At 55.6% G+C, this 24,125-nt stretch overlaps 1 protein-coding gene and 2 long non-coding RNA genes across 5 annotated transcripts in view; 1 reads left to right on the top strand and 2 right to left on the bottom strand.

Moving 5' to 3' along the window:
- The window catches only part of SSBP3 (single stranded DNA binding protein 3), a 168,841-nt gene that overhangs the window by 103,210 nt on the left and 41,506 nt on the right, over nt 1-24,125 (top strand). For all 3 annotated transcript variants that reach the window (XM_047789005.1, XM_047789006.1, XM_047789007.1), the window contains exon 5: nt 16,861-16,950. In XM_047789005.1, the coding sequence (XP_047644961.1) occupies nt 16,861-16,950 (90 nt within the window). The remainder of the gene's footprint in view (nt 1-16,860; nt 16,951-24,125) is intronic.
- Nucleotides 13,756-16,148, bottom strand: LOC125132134 (uncharacterized). The gene is made up of 2 exons (XR_007136144.1): nt 15,407-16,148; nt 13,756-14,287 (listed from the first exon to the last, which is right to left on the bottom strand). It is a non-coding gene; the product is annotated as an uncharacterized LOC125132134 (long non-coding RNA).
- Nucleotides 16,344-17,331, bottom strand: LOC125132135 (uncharacterized). Its single transcript, XR_007136145.1, has 3 exons — nt 17,171-17,331; nt 16,959-17,052; nt 16,344-16,695 (listed from the first exon to the last, which is right to left on the bottom strand). It is a non-coding gene; the product is annotated as an uncharacterized LOC125132135 (long non-coding RNA).

The following is a 24,125-nucleotide window of genomic DNA, read 5'->3' on the forward strand; positions in this document are numbered from 1 at the left end:
CGATGTCCAAGAGCTGGCTCCTTCCTCAGCCCTCCTCACACACTTGTCGGGCTGCGGGTACCGCATCTCATGGGGACGGGGCGGGTGGGTGGCAAGACAAGTCAGATCTTCCAGGGAAGCCATTTGGACCCCAGACCCGGCCCTCCGTGCTCTCCCTCCCGTTGTGAACGAAGTCGGGGCCTACAGCTGCAGAAAGAATGGGGGGAAGGCCGCTGCGAGGCCTGCTCTCTGCCCAGAAAGGCTGCTGCCTCCTGGTGTGGGCTGGATGCCGTTATCCCACCCTGATAAGATGGATGAAATTGCTCCGTGGTTTGTACTTACTGGAAGTTGTGGAGACAGCGCCGGCTCCCCAGGGTGGGGTGGGCAGGTCTGGCCCTGCACCCCTGCTCTGAGCACTTCCTCCCGCTTCCTTCCTTCCTGCCCCCTCTATAGTGTGCCCCTCGTCTTTCAGTCTGAGTTCGTGCCACCCACACAGCCGCATGGCTTGGTAGGACCAGGAGGGGGGATCTGACTGCAGCCAGAGGCCCGGGTCCCGAGCAGTCGTCCTCTTGGGCCTCCCCAGACCTAATCAGCTTGCAGTGGGGCAGGGCAGTGCTCTTCTGTTATTAAATTCAGAGCCGTGGTCTGCATGATGGAGGCTGCTTTAATGAGCTTAGAAAGCTTAACCGAGAGGCCAATTAAATCTGGGCCCGTACCTGTTTGGGCGGCTGTCTAAGCCCCAACCTGCATCCGGAGGCTTCCCGCAGGCCTCCTGGGAGCCTGGCTGGGGAGGGTGAGGGGTAGGAGAGGCCTGCCCGTCTGGCTAGCCATCCCTGGACCTGGGGTCTGGTCAGGGCAGAGGCTGAACCCGGGCAGGTCTTGCGGGACAGCTGACCCGGGAGCTCCCGAAAGCTGGATCCCTCCAGCCTCCTTGAAGCCTGGGGACCGTGGACGGCTAGGTGGTCACAGGAGCCCTGGGTGATTTTGATGAGCTGCCAGGTTTGGGAACCAGGAATCAAATCCATCCCACCCCTCTTTTTTTTTGTATAGGTGAGGGGAAGGGACTGGTGGGGGCAGCCAGCCAGGGCCTGACTCCTAGCCCCAGGCCTCTGTCCCTGTGGGTCCTCCTTCCACCCTACCTGCTTGGATTGGGGCGGGGGGGATGCTGTTACCTTCCGTGCATACCCAGCTTCCAGTTGGCTTTCCAACCCTCCTGTGTGAGGTAGGCTGGGAGGGAAATAGTGACTTCCCATTTCACGGGTGGGCGAATTTAGGTTGAAGAGACCTGCCTCGGCACCGGAGGCCCTGATCAAAGGGCTAAAGCCCCTCCCTTCTATGACTGAGGTCTTCCTTCGGGTTCCCACTGGCGGGGTGCGGGCTATGGGTGTGTGATGACCGGACTTAACTGGGAAGAACTGTGACCTTGTGAAGACGCTTAACTGCTGTGACCTTCCTCAGTGGGACAGGTCAGCTGTGAGACAAAGGAGCAGGCTGTCGGGAGGATTAAATGAGATCAGCCTCCCTTGGTACCTGCGTAGTATGGAGGGTTGTTTCTGTTCCAGGCGTGTAGAGCCAGCAGCTTTGGGCGCCAGGATGGGCCACCTGGTCCCCACAGGGCGTGAGCCCTCCTCGATGGATGGAGAAAAGGTGGGGAGGAGGGTTTAGAAGGAGTGTCCATTCGACAAAGTAATTATTGAGCACCTGATTGTCAGAAGAGGCCGGGCCCTGTTGGGAGGGAAGCAGAAACCTGACTTTCACAAGCCCTGTGAAACACAGCATGTTACCCTCGTTTTCTAGATAAGACCAACATCTAGATAGTCTAGACAGACAATCTTTCTAGATAGGCATGACATCTTGGGAAAGCCAGGTTTCAGACACCTCTCTTGCCCTTGACCCAGTCCTCTGGGCCCGAGACTGAATCTATAGCAGAGGGGCTGGGAGACCCCTTCCTGTTCTCAGGTTCCAGATTCAAAGTTTCTGAAGGCCTGTGGCCTGCCCGCATCTGATTAGAAACTCCTGCCTTCAGTGGAGAAGACCAGGATACAGCCTCAAACATGACGAGACCAAAATAACAGCTTTGCAATAGAGCGGGGAGCTTGGTCACCAGCCTTCAAGGACCGTCCTGCCACATCTTTGTGACTGACAAGTCTCAAACCAGGAGCAGATCGAAGACTTCAGATGCAAGTTTTTCCCAGGGTTTCCACGTTTCTCTTCTCCAGTGATGGCTTGAGAAGAGAAACATGGAAACTTTTGGAAGATAGAGTCTCTTTTTGTCCCTTTTGACATTTTGAGTTAATGAAAGTATGTCCTGCTCTTTAAAGTTACATCTTTTCTAACTTTAGAAATAGAAAAACAAGGAAGAAAATAAGAAATAAGAAAGAGAAAAATGAGGAAGACATTTTCCACAAGAGCCAGGCCTAGCTTTGTTCAGAAGCGCTCTCGCAGTCCTCCGTCATTCAGTGGTTATTGATTATTAGACATGGTAAATATTTGGAGTCTACTCTTTGGAACCAATAGTCCTGCAGGGAGATAGCCTTTGTCCGTATATTTAAGGCCAAGTAGAAAGTATTGGAGAAGTCACAGAGTTACGTGTGGACTTGGAAGAAGAAAAAGTCATCCTGCCTGGCACCAAGGCCAGCTGGAGGAAGGGCGGGGTTGGGACCAGCAGGGAGGTGGGCATTCTGGGTGGAGAAGAGGGCGTGTGCAGAGGCTGGGTACCCGGGAGGGCTTCTCAGGACTAAGGCTCAGGGCACAAGGAAAGAGAGGAGGGGGTGGGAATGAAGGACGCAAGAGGCTGAGATGAGATGAGATGAGATCGCAGGCCTTTCCTTATCTCCCTGTTTGCATGAACTCATGCCAACCCCTGTAGAGGTTTTGTCTTGTAAGGCGGGGTGGGGGTGGGGGGTGAATTAGGCAGGGAGCTGAGGAGTTGAAGCTGCTCCCCTCGGTACAGGGCTCTGTCCACTTTACCGGCGCCTCTGGGTTAGGCGTTCATTGGTGTGGAATGTTCCATCAGATGCCTCATTGTGAGGGTTGCAGCCGGAAGCAGGTATCTTCTAATACCGAGTTCTAGCTCGTGACCCTGCTCAGGGATTTTCCTGCTTGCTGGGGGCTGGGAAGCAGGGACATTTGAGCTGGGCATTGATGGATGACTAGGAGTTCTGTAGGTAGATACAGGAAAGGCAGTGGGGAAGTTTGCTGAGCAAAGAAAGTAAAAGTAGCACAGTGTCCTGGGAGGCGTTGAGACTTGATCGGTGAGGGGCTAGAGCCATTCTCAGGACATGGTAAGTGCAGAAACAGGGCCGCCAGGTCATGTGCCGGAAGGGCCAAGCAGCACCAGTGCCCAGGTTTTCTAAATACCCAAAGCTTGGGTTTTACAGGCAGAGGATACAGTCTGTCCTATGAGGTATATGGGCATAGGGGGGTATGTGGGGGGGGGGGGTTGTTGTCATTTGGAGGGGAGAAGATAGTTATGTGAAGGCCACCGAATGGTAAGTTAGTAGTCTTGACATTGGACCTTGTAGGCATGATGACTATTCTTGATAAGAGCTTTATTCATCCCAAAAATATTTACTGAGCCAGCACCTTCTCTATGCTGTGCACACCACTCCTGCCACCGCCGCCCCCCCATCCCTGGGAAGACAGCTGGCTAATTTAATAAGGAATTAACAGTCAGATGTGACAAGTGCTGTGACAAGGAACACATAAAGGACAAAGAGGTATCACCCGGGTCGGGGGAGTGGAGGAGATTGTTCCGGGGAGAGGGACCAGACCGTGCATTGGGCATGTGATCAAGTAAATTTGGGGAAAGAAAGGCCTTTGAATTAAGCTAGAGAATCCTAAATATATGTAAATTATAATAGGTTATTCTTTTCCTAATTTGTTGGCCCCCGATGAAGATCTCTGCAAAGACTTGCCTTTGAGCTTTCAATACCAAGTGGATTGATGGGGGGCGTGGGGGTGCACCCCCTCTGTCGGAAATAGGTGCCTCTTTCAGAAGCCAAGTTTGGGTCAGAAGCCTCGGAAGATAAAGTCCCCTGGCCCCTCAGAAGCCTCTGACCAGTCAGGTCGTCTCTGGTGTGGCCAGGCTGGACTCCTGCTCCCCACCCCCTTAGCGGGTTTCTCACTAGGATCGCAAAGGCTGAGTACGTCCTTGGCTACTCTGGACCCATTCCTGGGGGATGCCAATAAGAAAGCTTTGCCTTGTGTGCCTGGTAGACACCAGACAAATACCCGGGGACCTCTTTTGCTGACCTCCGAAGGGCAGCCTCACCTTGCCCTGCAGCGCTCCCGCCAGACCTCTGCAGGCCCCTGTAGCTCTGCAGGCCAGGCTGACCGAGGACTGAGAGCCTGGGTCTTAGGGCATTTCCGACCTGCCTCTTCAGCCCCTCTGCATCACTTTTGGGGCACGCTAAACGGTCCATCACCTGCAGGCTTGCCGGGGGTGGGCTCAGTTCCAGAATGCCGCCAGGCGACGTGGGGTTCGAGATTGAGATGTCTTTGAGGGGCCGACTCCTGTGATTTACAGAACTTAAGTCAGGCACACTGGCCATGTGTGGGTCCTTTGGGACACCAGGTATCCGAGCTGTTCCTGTTCCCGCCTCCGCGTCAGACCTGTGCACACACAGGCGTGCACAGAATCCGTGACCTTGTGAATCTTCTTGCTGGGGGGTGTTAGCATTTCTGGACAGTGAGCATCCTAGCTCCCCTCATCTCCACACCGTCTCTCGTGTGTGCTCAGAGCCCCGAGGACCGGAAGCAGGGCAGGGCATGGGCACCTGTCTCTGGTCTCAGCCTGTGCAGCACACCTTCACTGTGCACCTCCTGGGTGCCTGGCCTCGCCTTGTCCTGGAAGGCTTCCTGCACCTGCTGCATTTAGGTTGGCAGGGCAGGCAGGGGCAGCAGGGGAAGCCATGAGGAAGGCTTGCTTCACACTCCTGTGCAGGGAGCGCTAGGTGGCACATGTTGGTAGCAACAGCACACCTGTCAGCATCACAGTGGGCCTGGGCAGGGGCAGAGGTGGAGGGACTGAGTTCTGCAGTCTCGTTCCTCCATGTGGCCTCAGGGCTCACCCACCTTAGCCCTCTTGTTTATAATGACACCTGGGGGGTGGGGGTGCCCTCCTCTCATTCATTTAGCTAGTTTTTTATTGGGGCTACCATTGAGGCTGAACTGTTAAGCACCCTTTTGTGTCAGCTAAAGAATTTGGTAGAGGGGAAGAAATGTGGACATTGAAGTGGACCTGGGTTCAAATCCCAGGACTGCCACTTCCGGGCTGCTGTGTAACTTGGGGCCGATCAGCTCGCTGATCGGTTTTCTTTTCTGTAACACAGGGATGATAATGCCACCTACCCCCTGGGGCTGTTGAAGGGATGAGAGAGAAGTACTGAAGGGCCAGGGATGAGGAGGCACCTGTTACTGGCAGCTGTCACTCCTGTGGAGCAGCACAGGGAGAGAGGGTGTGGCCCCAGAGGCGTAGAGCCCTCTCCCTGGCTTCCCCTTGTCCTGGAGGGCAGAGCCACAGGCCCAGCCATTGCAACCCAGCCCCACCCCGTAGGGGGCCGGCAAAGGCTTCTCTTCCCCCTCCTGCTCCGTTGCTGGTGACCATGCCTGGCAGGTGCCCAGGAGCCCTCCAGACAAGTTCTCCGCCTTCTGCATCTTGGGCAGCACTGGTGTCTGAACCAGAGTCAGACTGACACCCAGATTTCAAGCAGGAGAGCCAGCTACGCTGTCCGTACACTAACCAGGCGCGGCGGGCCGCCCGATTGGACAGCGGCAGACTAAGCCCCCGGCTTCTCGTGGTGGTGTTTGGTCTAATTTCCTGTGCGTTGTGACCTACATCATTCCTGATTTGCTAAACCCTCTGAGCAGGCAGCAGTAATAAATCAATTAATGACTCCGATGAATCGCTTAATGGCTGACAACATAACGGCGAGGCCAACAGCTTGCATCTCTCCAGCAGGACCAAAGGACGCTGGTCCACCCGGGTGGGGGACGAAACAGAGACTGTTAGCTAAATTAGCGCAATTAGTGCGTGCTTTAAAGGCTTAGGCGGCATCTGCTCAGCGCTGAGCCCCTGAGCCTACAAACCACAGCAGCGGGCCCCTCACGCCCTCCATCCTGGGCAGCAGGAGAGCCTGAGGATTCCCGGCTCCTTGGTTCCCACAGCCGTCCCCGGCCACGTGTGCACCTCCCCGCTTCGCTACCAGGGAACCGGGGTGAACTTCTCAGGCGGCTGCGTGCCTTGTCCTGTCCCAGCAGAAGCTGTGCCGGGGGCAGGCGGTGGGGGGCGACTCTGTCCTCATGAAAATCTGGTGCCAGCCGCACACATGAAAGCAAAGTGAAAGGTGTTCCGGGGGCCAAGCCTGTAATGATTTCTCTTAAACTTAAAAAAAAAAAAAGAAAGTTTCTGAAACGGGCGGTTTTTTGTTCTCTGCACACCTCCGTCCTGGCAGGATTAAGTTGTCATTGGAACCGAACGTGTGTGCGGGCCCCTGCCAGGGAATTTTCCACTTTGCAGAGGCGACTGCCAGTGTTCTTGTTAAGGAGCTGTCACTGGCCTACGATGACATGTTTGTGGTTGTAAACGGCTCCTTTAAGACAGGGGGAAGCATGCATGTGTGTGTGTGTCTGTGTGTGTGTTTTGCTAATGGTGTAAACCAGGCCCCGAAGCTCATCTCTCTCTAAGAAGAGAATCAGCGTTGTACAAACAGCGTGCCGTTGATCCACTCCGTGCTGCTCATGTGCAGGCGGGACCTCTAGCCCTTAATCTCCGTTGTCTCACATGCGCTCGCCCGGGACCTGTGTGCTGTGCCGTGCGGCCCAGCCCGGGAGGTGTTTGCACACCGGGGAGGGTGCCCTGGCCAGCATCCACAGTATAACCAGGTATTAATTAAACGGGGCTCCACCTCTTACCCAAACGGTGCCCTTTGATCCAATTCCCAGAAGAAGTCGGGTGCTTCCTGGGATGGATGGGCAGGGCCCAGTGGGGCGGAGGCCATGACCTTCTCAGCCCAGAGAAGCCAGTTCCTCTTTCTCTTGGAACTGTTCTGACGGGGGGTTCTTTCACTCTGTAAAAGGTAGAGGTCGCGCCTTAGGAGACGGGGTTCTGTCGAGCAGAAGACGTTGTCTTCCGGCAGCCCTGACCCCTCCTGTGCCCCTGCTTGCTTTGTGTTCATGGCATCTTAAAAGCAAACACACTGTCCCCTACCTGGTGCTGTGTTGCCAGCTCAGGGGCTGAGGACCTGTCGCAGCCGGAGCCCCTTACCAGGGGTTCGAGCCCTGTACCCCTGGAGTCATATTTAGGTTTCTCACACCCCCATAGAAGGTAGAGGCTCCCCCCCCCCAGTAGATGAGGAAGGGCTAAGAGAGGTAAAGTGAGGTTCCTGAGGAGCACGGTTGCTGGAGAATGGAAGGGCAGGGCCGGGGACCTGGACTTCTTTGTCCCCAGGCAGCATCTTTAAGCATCAGGTTCAGAACTTATACCAGGAGTTCCCATCGTGATGCAGCAGAAGTGCATCTGACTGGGAACCATGAGGTTGTGGGTTCTATCCCTGGCCTCGCTCAGTGGGTTAAGGATCTGGCGTTGCGGTGAGCTGTGGTGTAGGTCACAGATGTGGCTCGGATCTGGTGTTGCTGTGGTCGTGGTGTAGGCTACAGCTCCAATTCAGCCCCTAGCCTGGGAACCTCCTTATGCTGCGGATGCAGCCCTAAAAGGACAAAAGCCCAAAAAAGGAACGGTTTTTAAACCAGAGAAGCAGAGACACGGCCGAAAGGTCTGGGCTTGACTTCCAGTCATGCCTGTTCCAAGCTGAATGCCTGGGGACCAGTCCCCGAGCCTCCATTCTCTCGCCTGTGGTCCCTGCCGGCTTGTTGGGAAGATCGGGGCGAGAACGGGACATGCCGCACTACGGTTGGGTGGGCAGCTGGCTCCCCTTCTGTGGAAGAGCCCCCCCACCCCCTTGCTGGGGGAAGGGGAGTGAGTAAGCCCCACGCCCACCCCTTCCGCCAGCGACGGAGTGGAGGGAGCTCTGGGGCGGCTGGACACCTGGCGGGATTTGCGCTCTGAAGGAGAGGCCGTCAGGAGGCCTGGACCAGGGGAGGGATAGATGACAGCAGTAATCTCTCCCCTCCCTATCATCCCCCGCATCTCCGAGTCCCGCCGTCCTTTAAGGCCCTGGCTTGAGTGCCACCTCTTCCGTAAAGCCTCCCTGATCCCCCTAATCCCTGCCTCGCAGCGCCCGCCCGACGCGCCTTCCCACGTCCCTCAGGTCTCTGGGCGGCGATTCATTTCATCCCCTGGACCTTGAGGACAGAGCTAAGCCTCCGTCTTCTCCCATCCCAGGCCCAGCGCATCCCTGGAGGCCCAGCAGCTGGAGTTTGCTGAGAGCACTGACACGTATAAAGCACTTGGAACCTTTTTAAGCTCCCCACCTGCCTTGTGTTGCCTTCTCCTCCCGGGGTAATTTGCCCATTAGCTCCAACAGACGCTTCAGCAGGATCTTGCATTCCTACACCTACACACCCCCACCCTACCCCTTAGTGGAGGCGACCTCAGTGAACTATCTTGCCAGAAAGAGCAATGTAGAAGGCCAGTCTACTTTGGGAAGAGCAAAGCGTGGATGATCTCAGACGTGGAGAATGCCTTGGGCTCACCGTGTGTTTATAGTGATGTGTCTGTTGTTTCTTTCCATAAGCATCAAAAGCACACAGAACTCTCTGGAGAACTGCAAGCGTTGGTGGTGGGAGGCGGGGGAGGCCATTATTTGGGTTTCTTACACTGAAATTGGAGATGGTGGCCAGAGAGACAAAAGTTAGGGCGCTCGGGGAGTTCTCTTGTGGCTCAGCAGGTTAAGGCTCTGCTGTTGTCACTGCTGTGGCTCTGGTTATAGCTGTGGCATGGGTTCAGTCCTCGGCCTGGGAATTTTGGAATGCTGTGGGTGTGGCCAAAAAAAAAAGTTAAAACACTCAGAAAAATGCACTTCTCTGGGCCTGTTTTCTTACTGGTAGACAGCAGTGCTACCTCCTTTCCCGGGGGTGTCGAGGAGTTTATCGTACCCCTTTCCCTCTCTCCTGGTCTCTGGGATGGGGATGAAAGGGCACTTGCTTCTTTCCGTGTGTCCTCTCTGCCTTCCTGCATCCATCCTCTCCTCCTGGGGACTTTGGGGAAGAAGCTCTGGTGTTGGGACAGCCCTCACTGGGGCCTGAGGGCCTGGCTGTGCGAGCTGGGGCTTCTGTCCCCTCCCTGTGGCCCGTGCTCAGCTTGCTTGGCTGGGAGTTCAGTGTGTCACCTGCTCGGTTCACCATCGCAACAGGACCTCAGCCACCTTACTTGGACTGAGCCAAGGCCCCGGGGCAGGAAGTCGCAGGTAGTTTGCAGCCCAGGCTGAAACCCTGATCCTGGGACCCTCAGGCCAGGGCTCTTTTCTCTCCTAATAATCCCCAGGAGACTCCAGATGATGTTGGGGAACGGGACTCCCCTCTTTTCAGACGGGAGGCTGAGGCAGTCAGCATGGCTTTATTGTGGCTGAGCGGAGGTGAGACCCACGTGCTCTGATCTGGAGCACGCTCGCCTGTGCCCTGGCCCCACCGTGAGCCATCCGAGGGGACGTGGCTCACCGCCTCCTGAGGCGTGTCCCTCTGACGCTCAGATCTGGAGAAGCTTTCAGGAGCTCAGAGCATCCATCGCTGGACCCCGGACCGTCCCTCAGCCACGGGAGAGCACGTCCACTCCTCACACGTGACGGCAGCTGGCTATTTGGAGGCAGGGATCCTGTGTCACCCACTCCCGTGTGTCATCTGAACCTATTTTTAACACCAGCTGGTTCTGTCTCTTCAAGTTGCCACGGCTCTGTTTTGTCCAAGCTGCAGAATGAGTGCCTCTGTTGTCCAAATGGATTCTCTTCTGTGGTCTGTACATAAAACCAAGAGGTCTCTTCCTGTCCCTTCTCCTCTTTTGACCTCGCTCCTCTCTGCCTTGGCCTCTGTCTGGGTGATGAGATTCTCTGTGTGCCCTCAGCTACATCTTTGGTTTGTTGATGCTGCTAAAATTCCTTCTAGGAGACTTGGCCCAGAGGGCGCCAGGTCACTCCGATATTTTGCACGGAGTGACGAAGGCTCTGTCTTGATGATACCCATGCAAACAACCCCTCTCCCTGGGACGAGAGCATCCCCCACAGGCCTTCGTCTCTCCATGCAGGAGTGCCACCCCCCTTTCCCCTGCCTCTGCCAGTGTCCTGCAGCGCCCAGCTGAGGGCACACAGCCACGGGGCCGTGTGCCCCTGGTGTCCTGGGTGCTCAGCTGCGTGGCCCGTATTGCATTTCAGTCAAGGGAAGCTGCACTTGGCGGTGTCACATGCGGGCCCCGTGCTGCTACACGCCTGAGCGTTGAGGTGGGGCCAGGAGGGACGGGACGTGCAGGACAAAGTTCCCCTTTGCAGCCTTGTAAATCAGTCAGGAGAGCTTGGCCAACCTGGCAGCAGTCCCGCCCTTCTCCCTGAGCATTTGTTTTTATTCAGGCTTCCAGGAGCTTCATGTGTATAGAACTGTTTTTAAAAGAGAGGAAAAATAGGTGGGGGATCCCATGCTGGTCTGTGAGGGAAGCTGCCTGGGGGGTCTTGGGGTGGGGCTAGCAGGTAACGTCAGGGACATCCCCCAGGGCCCCACTTGCTGAAGGGAGCCTGAACGCTGGTCACCTCTCACAAGTTAATACAAGATACGAGGTGGGAGGCCCCTGGGAGCTTGTCTCCTGGTGCCTCTGGACTGACCCCGCAGTTCCTGGAGCCACAGGGGAGTCCTTGCTGCAGAGCGAGGACGGGGCCCAGCACCACATCCAGGACTCGCTGGGTCTGCTGTTTGTGGCGCTGTGGATACTCTGGGGGGTGCGGTGGCTTTGTCAGTGGTGCGTTGGGATGCCTGGCACAGTACCCTGTAGGGTCAGGTGGGCTTCTCAGAAGTCCTGGGCCACCCTTCTGCTTGGAGCTGTTCCCCACTGCCTGGAGCAGGAAATTAAGATTCCCTAATAGCACAGGTTCCTCCGGGCTGCTCAGATCCCACGGCCCCAGGTTCAAATCCAGCTTCTCCATGGGAGGGGCGGGCAGCGGAGGTGCATGTGCTTTATTCTGGGGCAGGGAAGTTGGCAGCCAGATTTGGATGGCAAGGGAGGCCTGTCGGTGGAGGGGCACGTGTGAAACCAGCTGGCATGTGTCCGGAACAGACCAACAAGGCTGAGGGGCTGCTGCCCCGGCGGTGGTGCAGACACCCTGGACTCATAAAGAAACCCTACTCTTCAGAGAGGAAGTTGTGGGATGAGCCCTGCTTGGAAGTCTCCCTGGCCGTGAACAAAAAAATAAAATGCTTTGCAGGGAGGGGAACCTTCACAGCTTCAGGCAGATGTCTGAAGGCACTTCAGGCTTTCCAAGTGAATGATAAGCCGGAGGCTTGGAGAAGGCGGCGGCTGCGGCTTAGAGTGGGCCACACCGCCCGCCCTGTGCAAGGCCTGTTTTCTATTTACAGAAGAATTTTCATTAGTTTAAAAAAAAAAAAAAAAAGCGTGAGTTACCCAACTGCGTGCCCAATTTGATTCTGCTTTTTTAATCCATGTCCGCATGTGTGCATATACAGAAACATGTTGTTGAGGGGGGCTCAGGGGTGGGGGCAGGGGGCGGGGAGCCCAGATGTCATCAGCTGTTACCCGCAGGATCTGAGAACAAATGGGTTTCTGGATGGTCTTTGACCTCTGAACTGGGTCGTGCAGCCCGAGTGTTCCAAGGTGTTGGATTGAGTTTTGACCCCTAAGTGTTCTGTGGTGAACGGGGAAGAGTTACAATTCCTGTTTCTGCAGGAGCTGTTCTTTCCAGCCCCAGCCCCCTGGGTGTAGGCCTGGGTCGGGGAGAGGAGCGTGGGGGAAGAGCCCTAGAGGTCCTCTCTCACCCCACCCCTGGACACGTGGGGAAGCTGAGGCCCAGAGCAACAAGAGACCGAGCCCATGCACGTGGTCTCTGGCTTCTGAGACCAGCCCTCTTTCCGCTCCTGCTCCAGTGGAGGGGCTCCATCCCGTGCTCCTGCCACAGCCCCGGCGTGGCACAGGCCTCAGTGAATGTCAGGGGTTTTCCGTTTGGGTTTTGTGTTTTTAGAGAAAACTCACAGGAGACGCTTTGCTGAGTGTCTTAATGGAGCTCTAACTCAGAGTTGGAAACCGCAGGGAGAGGCCCATTCCTAGCAATCCAGAAAGGCCCGGCTCCAGATGGCCAGGTTGGAGCAGGTCTTTGAATAATAAAACGTACAATCATTTATGGAATACCTGCTGTATGCCTCACATTGTGTTGTTGAGGTGTGGGGTGAGGGCGGGGTTGTGTTGATAGATGTGGGATGAGGTCCCTTGGTGCAAGAGTTAGTTCTTAACCCTTTTATGTTGCCCTGTGACACTGGTGACTACTTGCATTTTCTTCTTTTTTGAAAGTTTTCCATTACAAGCACATGTTCACTTCACGATCAAAGAATACCAATAACTGTCATACTTTAGGACACAGAGTTAAGCACTGCAGAGCTGCTTGATTTGGCCACTGGAAGAACCTTTTTTGCTTTTTTTAGGGTTGCACCCTCGGCATATGGAGGTTCCCAGGCTAGGGGACTAATCGGAGCTACAGCCACTGGCCTACACCACAGCCACAGCAACGCCAGATCCGAGCCACGTCTGCAACCTACACCACAGTTCACAGCAACGCAGGATCCTTAGCCCACTGAGCAAGGCCAGGGATCGAACCCACAACTTCATGGTTCCTGGCTGGATTCGTTTCCACTGTGCCAAGACAGGAACTCTCCTAGGAGAACCTTTAAAAGATAAGTTATCGCTTTAGCTTCCTGTCACCGGAGTCATCACTAATGTGGCTTTCCTTTTTCATTGGAGGGTAGCAAAAGTCCATCCTCCACCCAAATGTCAGAAAATCAGACCATCCATTTATTAGAATTGGGGTTATTCCACCCCTGGCGTTCAAAAAAAGCTCGTGGACTCACTCCTGATTTCTTAGGAAGACGCGATCTTGGTGTGAGGGAGCCTCAAAAGTCATGTGCTCGGGTGTTTGCATTTAAGAGGTTTTTAAAAAAATTACAAGATATCTATATGTTCTATCCTAAATATATAAAGAGCTCTTGAAAATCAAAGAGCTAAATAGCGAAGGGCATGAATGATTTACCATTTATTTTACTAAATGGCCAATGTAAACCATTTCAAAAGGTTAGTGATCCAAAAGATTAAGTCCAAATACCAGTGAGATCAAGGAGATACCATTTTGTAACTACTAAGTTAGCAAACACTGATGTAATGCCCTGTAAATTAAATTGGTTGAATAATGATATTAGGCTCATTAAAAAATCATGCTTTCTTTGACCATTTAATGAGTTGGGGAGAAATGCTCGTGACATTATTTAACAAAATACACTAACTAATTTCCTTTTTACATTGCTGTGTTCTGTCATAGTGAAGTACTTTGTATTAAAACGATAAGTGCTCATGGAGTTCCTGCCGTGACACAGCGGAAACGAATCCGACTAGGAGCCATGAGTTTGCGGGTTCGATCCCTGGCCTCGCTCAGTGGGTTAAGGATCCGGCCTTACCGTGAGCTGTGGTGTGGGTCGCAGATGCGGCTCGGATCATGCGTTGCTGTGGCTCTGGTGTAGGCCAGCGGCTACAGCTCCGATTAGACCCCTAGAACCTCCATATGACATGGGAATGGCCCTAGAAAAGACAAAAAGACAAAAAAAAAAAAAGAAAGAAAGAAAGAAAAAGAAACAAAGCATTGTTTCCGGGCTAAAGGCTGGGGAAGAGTAGATCTGGACTTTCTGAGGACAGGTGGGAAAAGGCTACCTCGGGCCTGCTCTCCACACGGTTGGTTCCTTGCTTTCTCGTCTGTAAAGTAGGGGTGCTGGTGCCCGTCTCAAGAGGCTGCCCGGGGGTTCAAAGAGAAATAGGGTGTCGAGGTCCCCGGCCAGATGGGCCCCACTGTGCACATCGCCCAGCTGGGCTCCGCTCCACCCGCCCTGCACCGCCGTCGGGAGCTCCATCCTCTCCATCCTCACACCGAGAACAAGTCCGCACACATTTGCTGAATAACCGTGTAGTCGGGCGGGAGAGGGTATTGTCTTCCCAAATGGACAGCCCGCTCTCAGCCGCCTGTCTGATCCTTGTCGCTGGTCCACCCGCCCTGCTCGGCCGAGACGTCCTGGGAGGATGCCTCTGCTCTGGAAGGGTGTCAGTTGTCCAGATGTTTCTGTACATGAGGACATTTTTCTTTTGGTAGGAAAGTGATTTCTATAAACGATAGGAGGTTTGGGGGAATATCAGTAAAGGTAAACAAGGAAACTTGCGTTAAAGAATTGAAGGAGGTAATAAAATACATTGTAAAAACTCTGATTGTTAGAATGGCCAGAATTAGGACACAGTTTTAAAAAGCTCAGAAACAGGAGTTCCTGTCGTGGCGCAGTGGTTAACGAATCCGACTAGGAACCATGAGGTTGCGGGTTCGGTCCCTGGCCTTGCTCAGTGGGGTTAAGGATCCAGCGTTGCTGTGAACTGTAGTGTAGGTCGCAGGTGCGGCTTGGATCTGGCCTTGCTGTGGCTGAGGTGTAGGCCGGCAGCAACAGCTGATTGGACCCCTAGCCTGGGAAGCTCTATGTGCCGCGGGTGTGCCCTAAAATGACAAAAGACGAAATAAAAATAAAAAGCTCAGAAACAGACTCATGCCTTTGTAAGGATGTTGTCTCCAATTTCAAATGAGAGGGGGCCCGCGTGGGTGAGGCGGAGATCGCTTCTCCGCCCTTTGGGTAAGGACAGTGTGATACGTGTTCTTATCAAATGGGTGGGCAGGGGGATCACACCGAGCCAGCTGACTATTTGAGGAGTAAAATCCGTGTTGTTCTTGTGACCAAAGTAAATTCCGGAAGCATGAAAGAGTTAAACGTAAAACCAGCCTTCAAAAGAATATGAAGAAAATATAGGTGGATGGTCGCCTCACCCCTTTTACAAAAACGAAAAACAAAAAACTCTTCTATTCCTGCTGCTGAGGAGTAATTGTTGGCTGTAAATCATGAAAAGTTGCATTTTCACAGAACTGCCACCTGGCAAACAAACCATGTAGCTAAAGGCGAGCCTGGCGTATCGGGCCTGGGCAGCCCAGCCCTCATCCCAGATGATAACTGGGCAGGGGCCGGGCCGGGGTCAGGTGGCTTCTCCTTGCTGGGGCTGGAGCCTCCCACCTGAGGAAGTGGAAGGGGGAAGACCTGGCCTTGATGGCCCGGGGTATTTGTATCGCATTACAGGCTGGTGGGCAGAATCTCTTCAGGTACAGCGAGGGTGGCTTTTCTGTCGGCAGAATCATTTTGAAATATTGGGCCAGGGTTAGCCAGCCCCATCCCACCCCATTCTCTTTACCTGGGGTCTGTTCACACAGCCAGCAGCGGCCTTCGGAGTCCTCCTTGCCTGCAGATCCCTGAGCTTTCCCGGTTTTATAAGACACAACCACTCCCTCCAACGCGTACGAGCAGGAACGGCTACGTGGCTTGCGCGCGGTGGCCGCTTGCTAGGACAGGCAACGGTGCCTGCACCCCGGTGAATTATTTCCCAAGGCTGGCTGTTTTCTTGCTGCATGCAGTGTGTTTGGGGGATTCACACATCCCTCATTCCCTTCCGTGGAAGCTGAACGCGCGTCGTTCAGGGTCCTGCTTTCTGGCTGAGGAACAGGCAGGAGAAGTGACTTCTTCCTGTATCCTAACAGAAAAAGAGGCATTCCGTTTCCTGGCCTGAGGGTGCTCAGTCAGAGCCCTGGGAGAGGGTTCCGTTTCAGAGGCTTGGTTCTGGTGGGGTTTGGGAACCTTCGAGGCTGGCAGAGAACTTCCTGCGGGAGGGGCACCCGGATGGTGTAGAATCGGCGGGGAGGAGCAGAGCATGGGCCCGGCGCTCCCTGGTCAGCCTCACCCTCGTGTAGGAGCACGGGGCCGGGCACAGACACGCCAGCCACATGATTGGGACACAGATTGTCTGGAAGGAGGCCAGGCTAGGGAGAGCAGCGTCTGTTCACCCCTGGGAGGCATTCTTTGAGGCAGATGAGGCAGGTAAATGCCAGAATAGCAGGGTTTAAAAAGAAAAGTAATGGGAGTTCCTGTTGTGGCTCAGCGCCTTACCAACCCGACTAGTATCCATGAGGATGTGGATTCAATTCCTGGCCTCGCTCAGTGGGTTAAGGATCTGGTGTTGCCATGGGCTGCAGTGTAGGTCGCAGATGTGGCTTGGATCCCGTGTTGCTGTGGCTGTGGTGTAGGCCGGCAGCTGCCACTCTGATGCGACCCCGAGCCTGGAAGCTTCCATAGGCCACAGGTGTGGCCCTAAAATACAAATCAATCAATCCATCAATCAATCAAAAAGATAAAGCAAAGTAACGACAGTCCCCCCATCGGGCAGTCCCACCTCCATGTCCTGCAGCCCCCAGGATGCCGATGGGGCCAAAAACGTGGCCTGCCTGCTGTCCCCCTCTTGAGGGGCGTTTCCCAGCTGGGCCGTGTGTTTATTCCCTGGTGGATATATGTTGATGTCCACTCTCTACCACATGCCAGCGTCTCCGGGAGGGACAGACACATGTGCAGCACCTTGCCTGCCCTGAAGGAGCTTCTGCTCAATGTCACTGCTGCTCTTCAGGCCATGCGCGGGTCCTGGGCCCTGTCCTCCTGTTTGAGAGATGAGGCAATGGAGGCCCCTGAGTGACACACCTGGAAGGGTGGCGGCGGGGAGAGGGGGGGGACAGTCTTGGAGGACAGAGAGGGCGGGGGCAGGAGCTGCCTGTCTCTCGATGCGGGTGTGGCCCCTCACTGTCCCCCTTCCTGTCTCCACAGAGCGCAGCCGCCGCCCCGAGCCCCGTGCTTGGCAACATTCCCCCCAACGATGGGATGCCGGGAGGCCCCATCCCACCGGGGTTCTTTCAGGTACGTACTGGGCCCTGGGTCCTGTGCTCCGGTCACTCCAGGCCAGGCCCCGGGCAGGCGGGAGGGAGGGGAGGCGTCAGGAGTAGCTCCGTTTGCCATGGTCTAAATACAGTTGCGTTCTGCTGGTTCAGACCCTTCCCTCCCATTGTTCTCCCCACCCGCACCCCCACCCCCGTCCCAAAACCCAGGAGGGGCAACAAGAAAGATGGCGCGCAGTCACCTCCTGCATGTTCCGCGTCCCTTCTGCTGGAGTTTGTGTTTTCTTCACACCAGCTTCGCGCTCACGACACAGCCCGCCCCGGGTCGGGGAGGCGGTGGGGCTGCTTCCCAGTCCGCTTGGAGCTGTGTTTTAACAAAAGGCTTTTTTTTTTTTTTTTTTAAATTTTTTTTTCAGCAAGTGAACTGTTCTTTGTTTCTGTTTTGTTGCTGCTGTCGTTGTCATTGTTTACTTTGCCTGTCCAAACTGCACCCCTTAGGCGTCATCTGAAAAACAAAAAACCCTCCGTCCTGGCAGGTCTCGGAATCCCTTCCCTCTGGTTAACCGCTGGAGTTTTTCCGAGTGTGGTCACAGATGGCGGCCCACGAGCATCCCTGCCGTGCGCTGCCCGCCAAGGCGGGAGCAGCCCGCACGTGGGCCGAGAGCCGGGCCTTCTCCCAAAGACACCTTCCTGGGTCCTCCAGGGGCGGGGAGCAGCTTTGTGATCTGCTGGCGGGGGGGGGGGGGGGGGGGGGGGGGTGCGGCTGCCACACCCCCTGCGCTGCCTCCTCCTCCTCCTCCGTTTGTACTGGCCCCCTCTGGGGGCTCCTTTGATTTAAATCAGATTGAGGCTGGGAAAGGCCACTTGAGAGGGAGGAGGGGGATTGGTCGGCCTGCCCGGCTGGAAGGAGCTTTGTGATGAAGCGCTTGGGTGCGATGTTCGTTCAGACCTGTCTATAGCCAGGTTTGAAAATCTGCCTGAGCTACCCACACCTTTTGAAAGGTGAGCACTTCCAGATAAGAATGTGGAAAGAGCTGTGGTGGAGAAAAGAAGGCAAAGATGTCTCTGTGAGGCCCACAGATTCAAAACTGGGACCAGCTGGAGTTCCCACTGTGGCTCACTGGGTTAAGGACCCAATGTTGTCTCTCTGAGGATGCGGGTTCAATCCATAGCCTCGCTCAGTGGTTAAGGGTATGGCATTGCCGCGAGCTGTGGGGTAAGTCAGAGAAGCAACTTGGATCCCGTGTTGCTAGGTTGTGGTATAGGCCGGCAGCTGCAGCTCCCATTGGACCGCTGCGCCTGGGAACTCCCATATGCCGCAGGTGCAGCCGTTAAAATAACCCGGGACCAGTGAGGAGACTTTGGCTTGGTCACAGCCAGAATTGTGCACCCCAGGCATCCAGTGGTGAGACACAGGCTGTAGGAGGCAGCGGGCTCCCTGGCACTGGAGGAATCTGACAAAAACAGGGCAAATACCTTCTCCCCGAGGTGACCTGGAAGACCCTTCTGCTTTGCCAGATTTCACATTGCAGTTGACATTAATTCCCAGGAGGGGAGGGGAGGACATGCTGCTTACTAGCCAAGAAAGGGAATCAGTGAAATTTGGGTGTTCCCCCAAAACAGAAACAGCAAGTCACCCACCAAGGTGGCGGCGGCGGTGAGAGGAGTGAGAGAGATTTAGGGCAGGAGGCTCAGGGCTCTGGAGGCCCACGCGTTTGTGTGCGTTCCTGGCGTACTGTCTACACTGGGGCCTCGACCCAGGGGTGGAAATGGGTTCAGCCTCAGAAAGCCCTGGGTAGGCTCCAGATTGGACATGACCAGGCCTTACCTGAGGCTCGGTTTGAGGTGATGCCACTGGCGTTGGGAAGAGGGGCCGGACTTCCCAAGAGAGTGAGGTGTTCAAATCTTCGGAAACCAAACCTGCCCGAGAAAGACAAGAGCATAACAGGCTTCTGCCTTTGTCCCGGAGGAGAAACCCACAGGGCTGCAGTCCGAGCCAGTCATCCATGCCAAGGGGCAGCAGCCTTCTTCTGGCCACTGCAGACGGGTGGCCTGTGCCCAGCTGGTGTGGTCTTGCCTGTTGTGTTCCCTCTGGTTGGGACTTCTTTCCCAGGATGACATGTCCTCACTGATGATGCCACGGTTGTCCTTCATACAGCGCAGGTGTGGCTTTCCTGCCTAGTGGACAGCGCCCACGCTGGCACCAGGCTCCACCTGTGTGCGTCTGTATTGAGGCTGCTCACTGGCATCTGGGTTCCCATCTCAGGCCACTGTGGCGAGAAGAGGTGGACAATAGCCAGCGGTATTTTTTAAAATAGGCTGTTGACTTCTTTTTTGGCCCGAGTCTGGGACAAAGAGAGGTCTGCCTGATATGTGGACAGCTCCCAACTTCCTGCTTTGGCACAATTGTCCATGGTTAAGGCCTAATTCCAGGCATACTTCTTAGGCCCTCCCCTATGACGTTCAGGGGTGTGTGGTCAGAAAGCCCAGACCGTTGCTGTCCTTATTTAGCCACCACCAGCTACCATCCAGCAGAGGTAACTTGTGGGTCCACCCTCTTGACTTGAGGCCATCTCTGATCCCGAGTCAGGGTGCTGGATCCTTGAGCAAGGAGCCTGTGCGCCTTGACTTCTCTGCTTCCTGGGTCATCTGGCTACCCCTCCCCGCCTCACCAAGGGACATCATTTCCCCATCAGTCAGACGAAGGTGGATGAGGTCCTTCCTGGTCAGGATGTTGAACCTCTCGGGCTAGGTCACTACTCTGGGGAACGGGGATCTCCTTGAAAGAAGGTAGTAGCTGCCCATTTCCGGCACAGACTGGCTCACAACAGGAATGTCAGCTATTGATTGCCGGCCCTGCCCCTCGTTCATCTTGCAGGCGGCCACTCTGATATTAGAAGGGAAATAGAGATGGTATCAAGGGTTTTATCTGCTGCCAACAATTGCACTTCTTCCCCTGCGTGGCCACAGCCTGGCAGGCAGCTCTCTTGCTAGAGGATCTTTGCACCCAGGAGCCAGCCTCGGTTGGCTGATCTGGCTTTGGCCAGACCCTGTCCCAAGACGGCCAGCCTGGTTTTTCAGGACAGGACTCCACCCTGAGTTGGTACTAAATTTTGCTGGGGCCTCCAGGGTAGGCAGAACCAGCTGTCTGCCCCCGCTCCTGGCTCCTTCAAAAGCAACCAGGGGCCTTTCTTCTTCAGACCTCTGACCACCAGGCCGCAAGGCCACTCCTGGGGTCAGAAGGTGTGGCCATCCTCACACAGGTCCAGTCTGTTTGCTCCTCCTTATTCCCAGTTGGTGTTTCCAGGGTGGGCAGTGCCCATGGTCTTGTGGCGTAAGACGTGTTTGGTAGCAAGTTGAGGACTGATGGGGAGGTGGCGAGGGAGCTGCCCTGACCATACTTCACTATCGGGGATTGTCGTGAGGTCCTCTAGGTCATGGGAGAACTTGGCAAAGCCATTCTGGTTCTGTGTGGTCCTTGTAAAAAGAATGCCTTCATCTCGGCACCCTCAGTACCTGGTGTGCACCGGTGACCCCAGAAATGTTTGACCCAAGTTTATGGTGCTCAGGTTACCAGCAGTGGAGCCCAGCCAGCTCCCGGGCTCTCAGCATCCTGACCAGGCTCAGCGGGTCCAGGGGTGGTAGTGGGGCGTGGGGAAGGACACGGTACTGGGGCCTGAGGATACCGGTTCTAGCCCCCTGCTGGTCCATGTGCTTGCTGAGTGACCTTGGGCAAATTGCTCCCCATCTCTGAGCCCCAGTTTCCTCAGCAGTAGATGAAGCAGGGTGGACCAGATGGTCACTGAGGGCCCTACCCACTTGGATTTTCTGCTTTGGATCCAGATGGATTTTACATAATCAAGCAGTGGCTTTTTTTTTTTTTTTTTTTTCCATGCAGCTTAAGTCAGTTGGGCTGCACATCTGGCAGACTCAGCTTGGCTTGGGCCAGGCCCACTGGTCTGGGTGGATCCCCAGCTCCTTGGCCCTTAGGTGGTTTGAAGGGAGGCACCGTCCAATGAGGATTTCTAGGTCCAGAGCTGAGGAATTGCAAGAGGGCAGGGGTCATGGAGAAGGGAGCTTTAGGGTACAGACTGTTTTTGTTCTTGTTTTGTTTTAAATTCCAATAATTATTTTCAGTTATGTAGTGTTTTTAGACATGCAACTTACTTTCATTTTGGTCCCAGCGTTTCTGCAGAGAAGGCATGGCTGTTGGGGAAAGTGAGACTCAGAAAGGTGAATGTGGAGTTCCCGTCTTGGCAAAGTGGTTAACGAATCCGACTAGGAACCATGAGGTTGCAGGTTCGATCCGTGGCCTCGCTCAGTGGGTTAAGGATCTGGCGTTGCCATGAGCTGTGGTGTAGGTTGCAGATGTGACTCAGATCCTGCGTTGGCTGTGGCTCTGGCGTAGGCCGGTGGCTACAGCTCCGATTCGACCCCTCGCCTGGGAACCTCCATGTGCCACAGGAGCGGCTCAAGAAAAGGCAAAAAGACAAAAAATAAAATAAAAGAGGGTTCTGATAACCGACTTGAATGCAGTATCTCAAGTTCCGCCATGTAGAAGATATCAGCCTGGCCTCTCTGAGGGCAGCCCTTAGATGGCAGATCCTCAAGAGAAAAGAAGAGGGACGCCCCTTGGCGTCTTTGCAGGGAAGACATTTCTACCACGCGCTCATTTAACGATGAAGTAGTGAGCTCCTTGGCACTGGCGGTAAGCAAGCAGAAACCAGATGCCCAGCAGAGAGCCTTGGGGGCCGTGAGCCTTGGGGGTGGGGTGAAGTGTTTCCAGGGAAGATCAGGGCCCGGTCGAGGAGAACATGCTGATGGCAGCAGCTCGGGCAGCTCCCGAGAGCCCGGCCGAGTGCTGTCCCTTTCCTGCCTTCCTTTCCAGCGGGAAGCAGGCAGCAGCGTGAGCTGATGTTCCTCCTGCCAGAAAGCTGCTGGAACAGGAAGGACTACTCCGTGCCTGCGAGGGCTGGTCTGGGACGGGGGGAGCCTTGGGAAGAATTAAACCGCCTTGTGTTTGTGGTTTTCAAAGCCTGCAGTGCGGGAGGACCCATCGGACAGATGGCAAATTTGAGGCTGGCACCTACACCACGTGAGGCCGGGCCTGGGCCTTTTGATCCTTCCTCAGCCCACGGGCCAGCCGTGGTGCACTGCAGACAGAGGAGGCAGGGGTTGCCACGGGGGCAGGCAAAGGGGGCAGCCAGCCTGGCACGGGTGCCTTTTGGGAAAGTTTCCCCGAGGGCCTGGCATAGGAACTGAGGCCCGAGCAGGAGGCTGTTGGCAGTGGCGGTAGGGCGGGATGAGGAAGGGCAGTGTGCCTGGGTGTGGACGTGAAGGGTGAGTTTGGGATGGCAGGAGGACTTGAATTTAAAGACAGGGCAGGAAGAGTTCCCGTTGTGGGTCAGTGGGTGACAAACCTGACTGGTATCCACAAAGGTACAGGTTTGATCCCTGGCCCCGCTTGGGGGGTTGGGGATCCAGCGTTGCTGTGAGCTGTGGTGTAGGTCGCACGGATGAGGTTCAGATCCTGAGTTGCTGTGGCTGCGGTGTAGGGTGGCAGCTGCAGGTCTGATTAGACCCCTAGGCTACTAACTTCCATATGCCACGGGCATAGTCCTAAAAAGAAAAAAAAAAATTGTTTCATTAAAAAACAATAATAATAAAAAAAGACAGGGTAGCCTCAGAAGGGGAGTGACCTGGAGGAGCTGTGCTCATGGCAGGCTGGCCAGTGTGGAGGGCTGGAGGTGGCCAGGGCCTGAGCTGGAGTGGTGACTGAGTGCTGTGGCCAGTGCCTCCCTGTCCTCAATGGGGGGCCTTGGACCGAGGGGGCGGGGGGTTGTGGTGAGAGAGCAGGAGCAGGCGTGGGGCTGAGAGTTGGCCTCTCTCTCGTCTGACGTGCCTCCTGCCCTGCAGACCCTTCCCTCCCCAGGTCCTGTGGCCACCCAGGCTAACTCCTCCCGGCCTCCCCGGCTGTGCTCACAGGCCCTACAGTGGAACTGGCCGAGCCCCTGTCATCATCCTGGGTGGAACCCTCTCCAGATTAGAAAAGGCAGCCCCCTCTGTGATCTCATTTGCATGTTAGGTAGCCTGTGAGTTGATGGCATTCCCACGGGGCCAGGGAACCCAGGCCCACATTGCTCAGGGAAGTTGCTTGAGGAAGAGAGGCCTGAATGGGGCCGTGGAGTCCAGAGCTTCGTGATGAACCCCTGTGTCCTGGGAGCCGATTCCTCCCCTTTCTGGGGCTGCTCTCTGACCCCAGCCCCTTCCCCCCCCCTGCTCCCCTATGGGCAGAGTGGGGTCTGTTAGATGCGCTGGTCTGTGGGAGGGTTGTGCCAGGTCCTCCAGCAGACAGAAGTACCCCTCCTCCCCGCCCCTTGCCCTGCCGTCTGCCTCCAGACTGACAGAAGGCAGGGTCACCCCTGCTGAGAAGGATTAGAGAGGAGGCGGGGCGCCCCAACTGCTGGGCCCTGGGCCATGGTTGGAGGTGGGGAGCGGGGAGCTGCCACTGTTCCCCACCCCCAGCCCCCCACCTGTTCCAAGCCACCTTGGCCTTGGCTCCCGCAGCAGCAGCCACCCCCCCCCCCCGCCTTTGGTTACTGAGATGAAGCCGGGAGGCAGCCTTTAAGCCTGAAGACCCCTGCCCTGGGAGTCGGATGCCCTGGTTTGAGTCCAGCCCTGCTGCCCAGTTGCTGTGTGTCCTTGGGGAGCCATCCTCCCCTCTCTGGGCCTTCGTTTGCTTGTCACCCTATGCGGTGTGACCAAGGGGGGCTTAAAACCCCTAGCCACTCTGAAGCACAGTGGACTGGGCTCTTCCTCCCTTCTGTGCTGTGGACCCCCACGCCGCCCTCTCCCCTCACTCACCTGGCCTGTGCAGAAAGTCCAGGGCAGGAGAGGTTGGGGGAAAAGCCTTTTTTGTTGTTGCCAATACCACCTCTGCAAAGGTCAGGCTGTGTTCCCGCCCCACCGGGCCGCCAGCCTGGTGCCTAACGTCTGTCCAGCAGCAGATGACCGGCCCCGGGCTCCTAGCAACAGTGGACAAAAGGTTACTCCTGATGTGCCAGGCTGCCTTGCCCTCGAGCACCCCCCTCCTGAAAAGGGGGAAAAAAAAAAAGTGGTGGTCTCGACGGCACGCATGCCTGCATGCACCTGTGGGCAGGTTTGCATCTGCGCCCTCCAGCCGCCTCCCCCTCCCCA

This window comes from Phacochoerus africanus, chromosome 8 (assembly GCF_016906955.1).
Source record: "Phacochoerus africanus isolate WHEZ1 chromosome 8, ROS_Pafr_v1, whole genome shotgun sequence".
Lineage (NCBI taxonomy): Eukaryota > Metazoa > Chordata > Mammalia > Artiodactyla > Suidae > Phacochoerus > Phacochoerus africanus.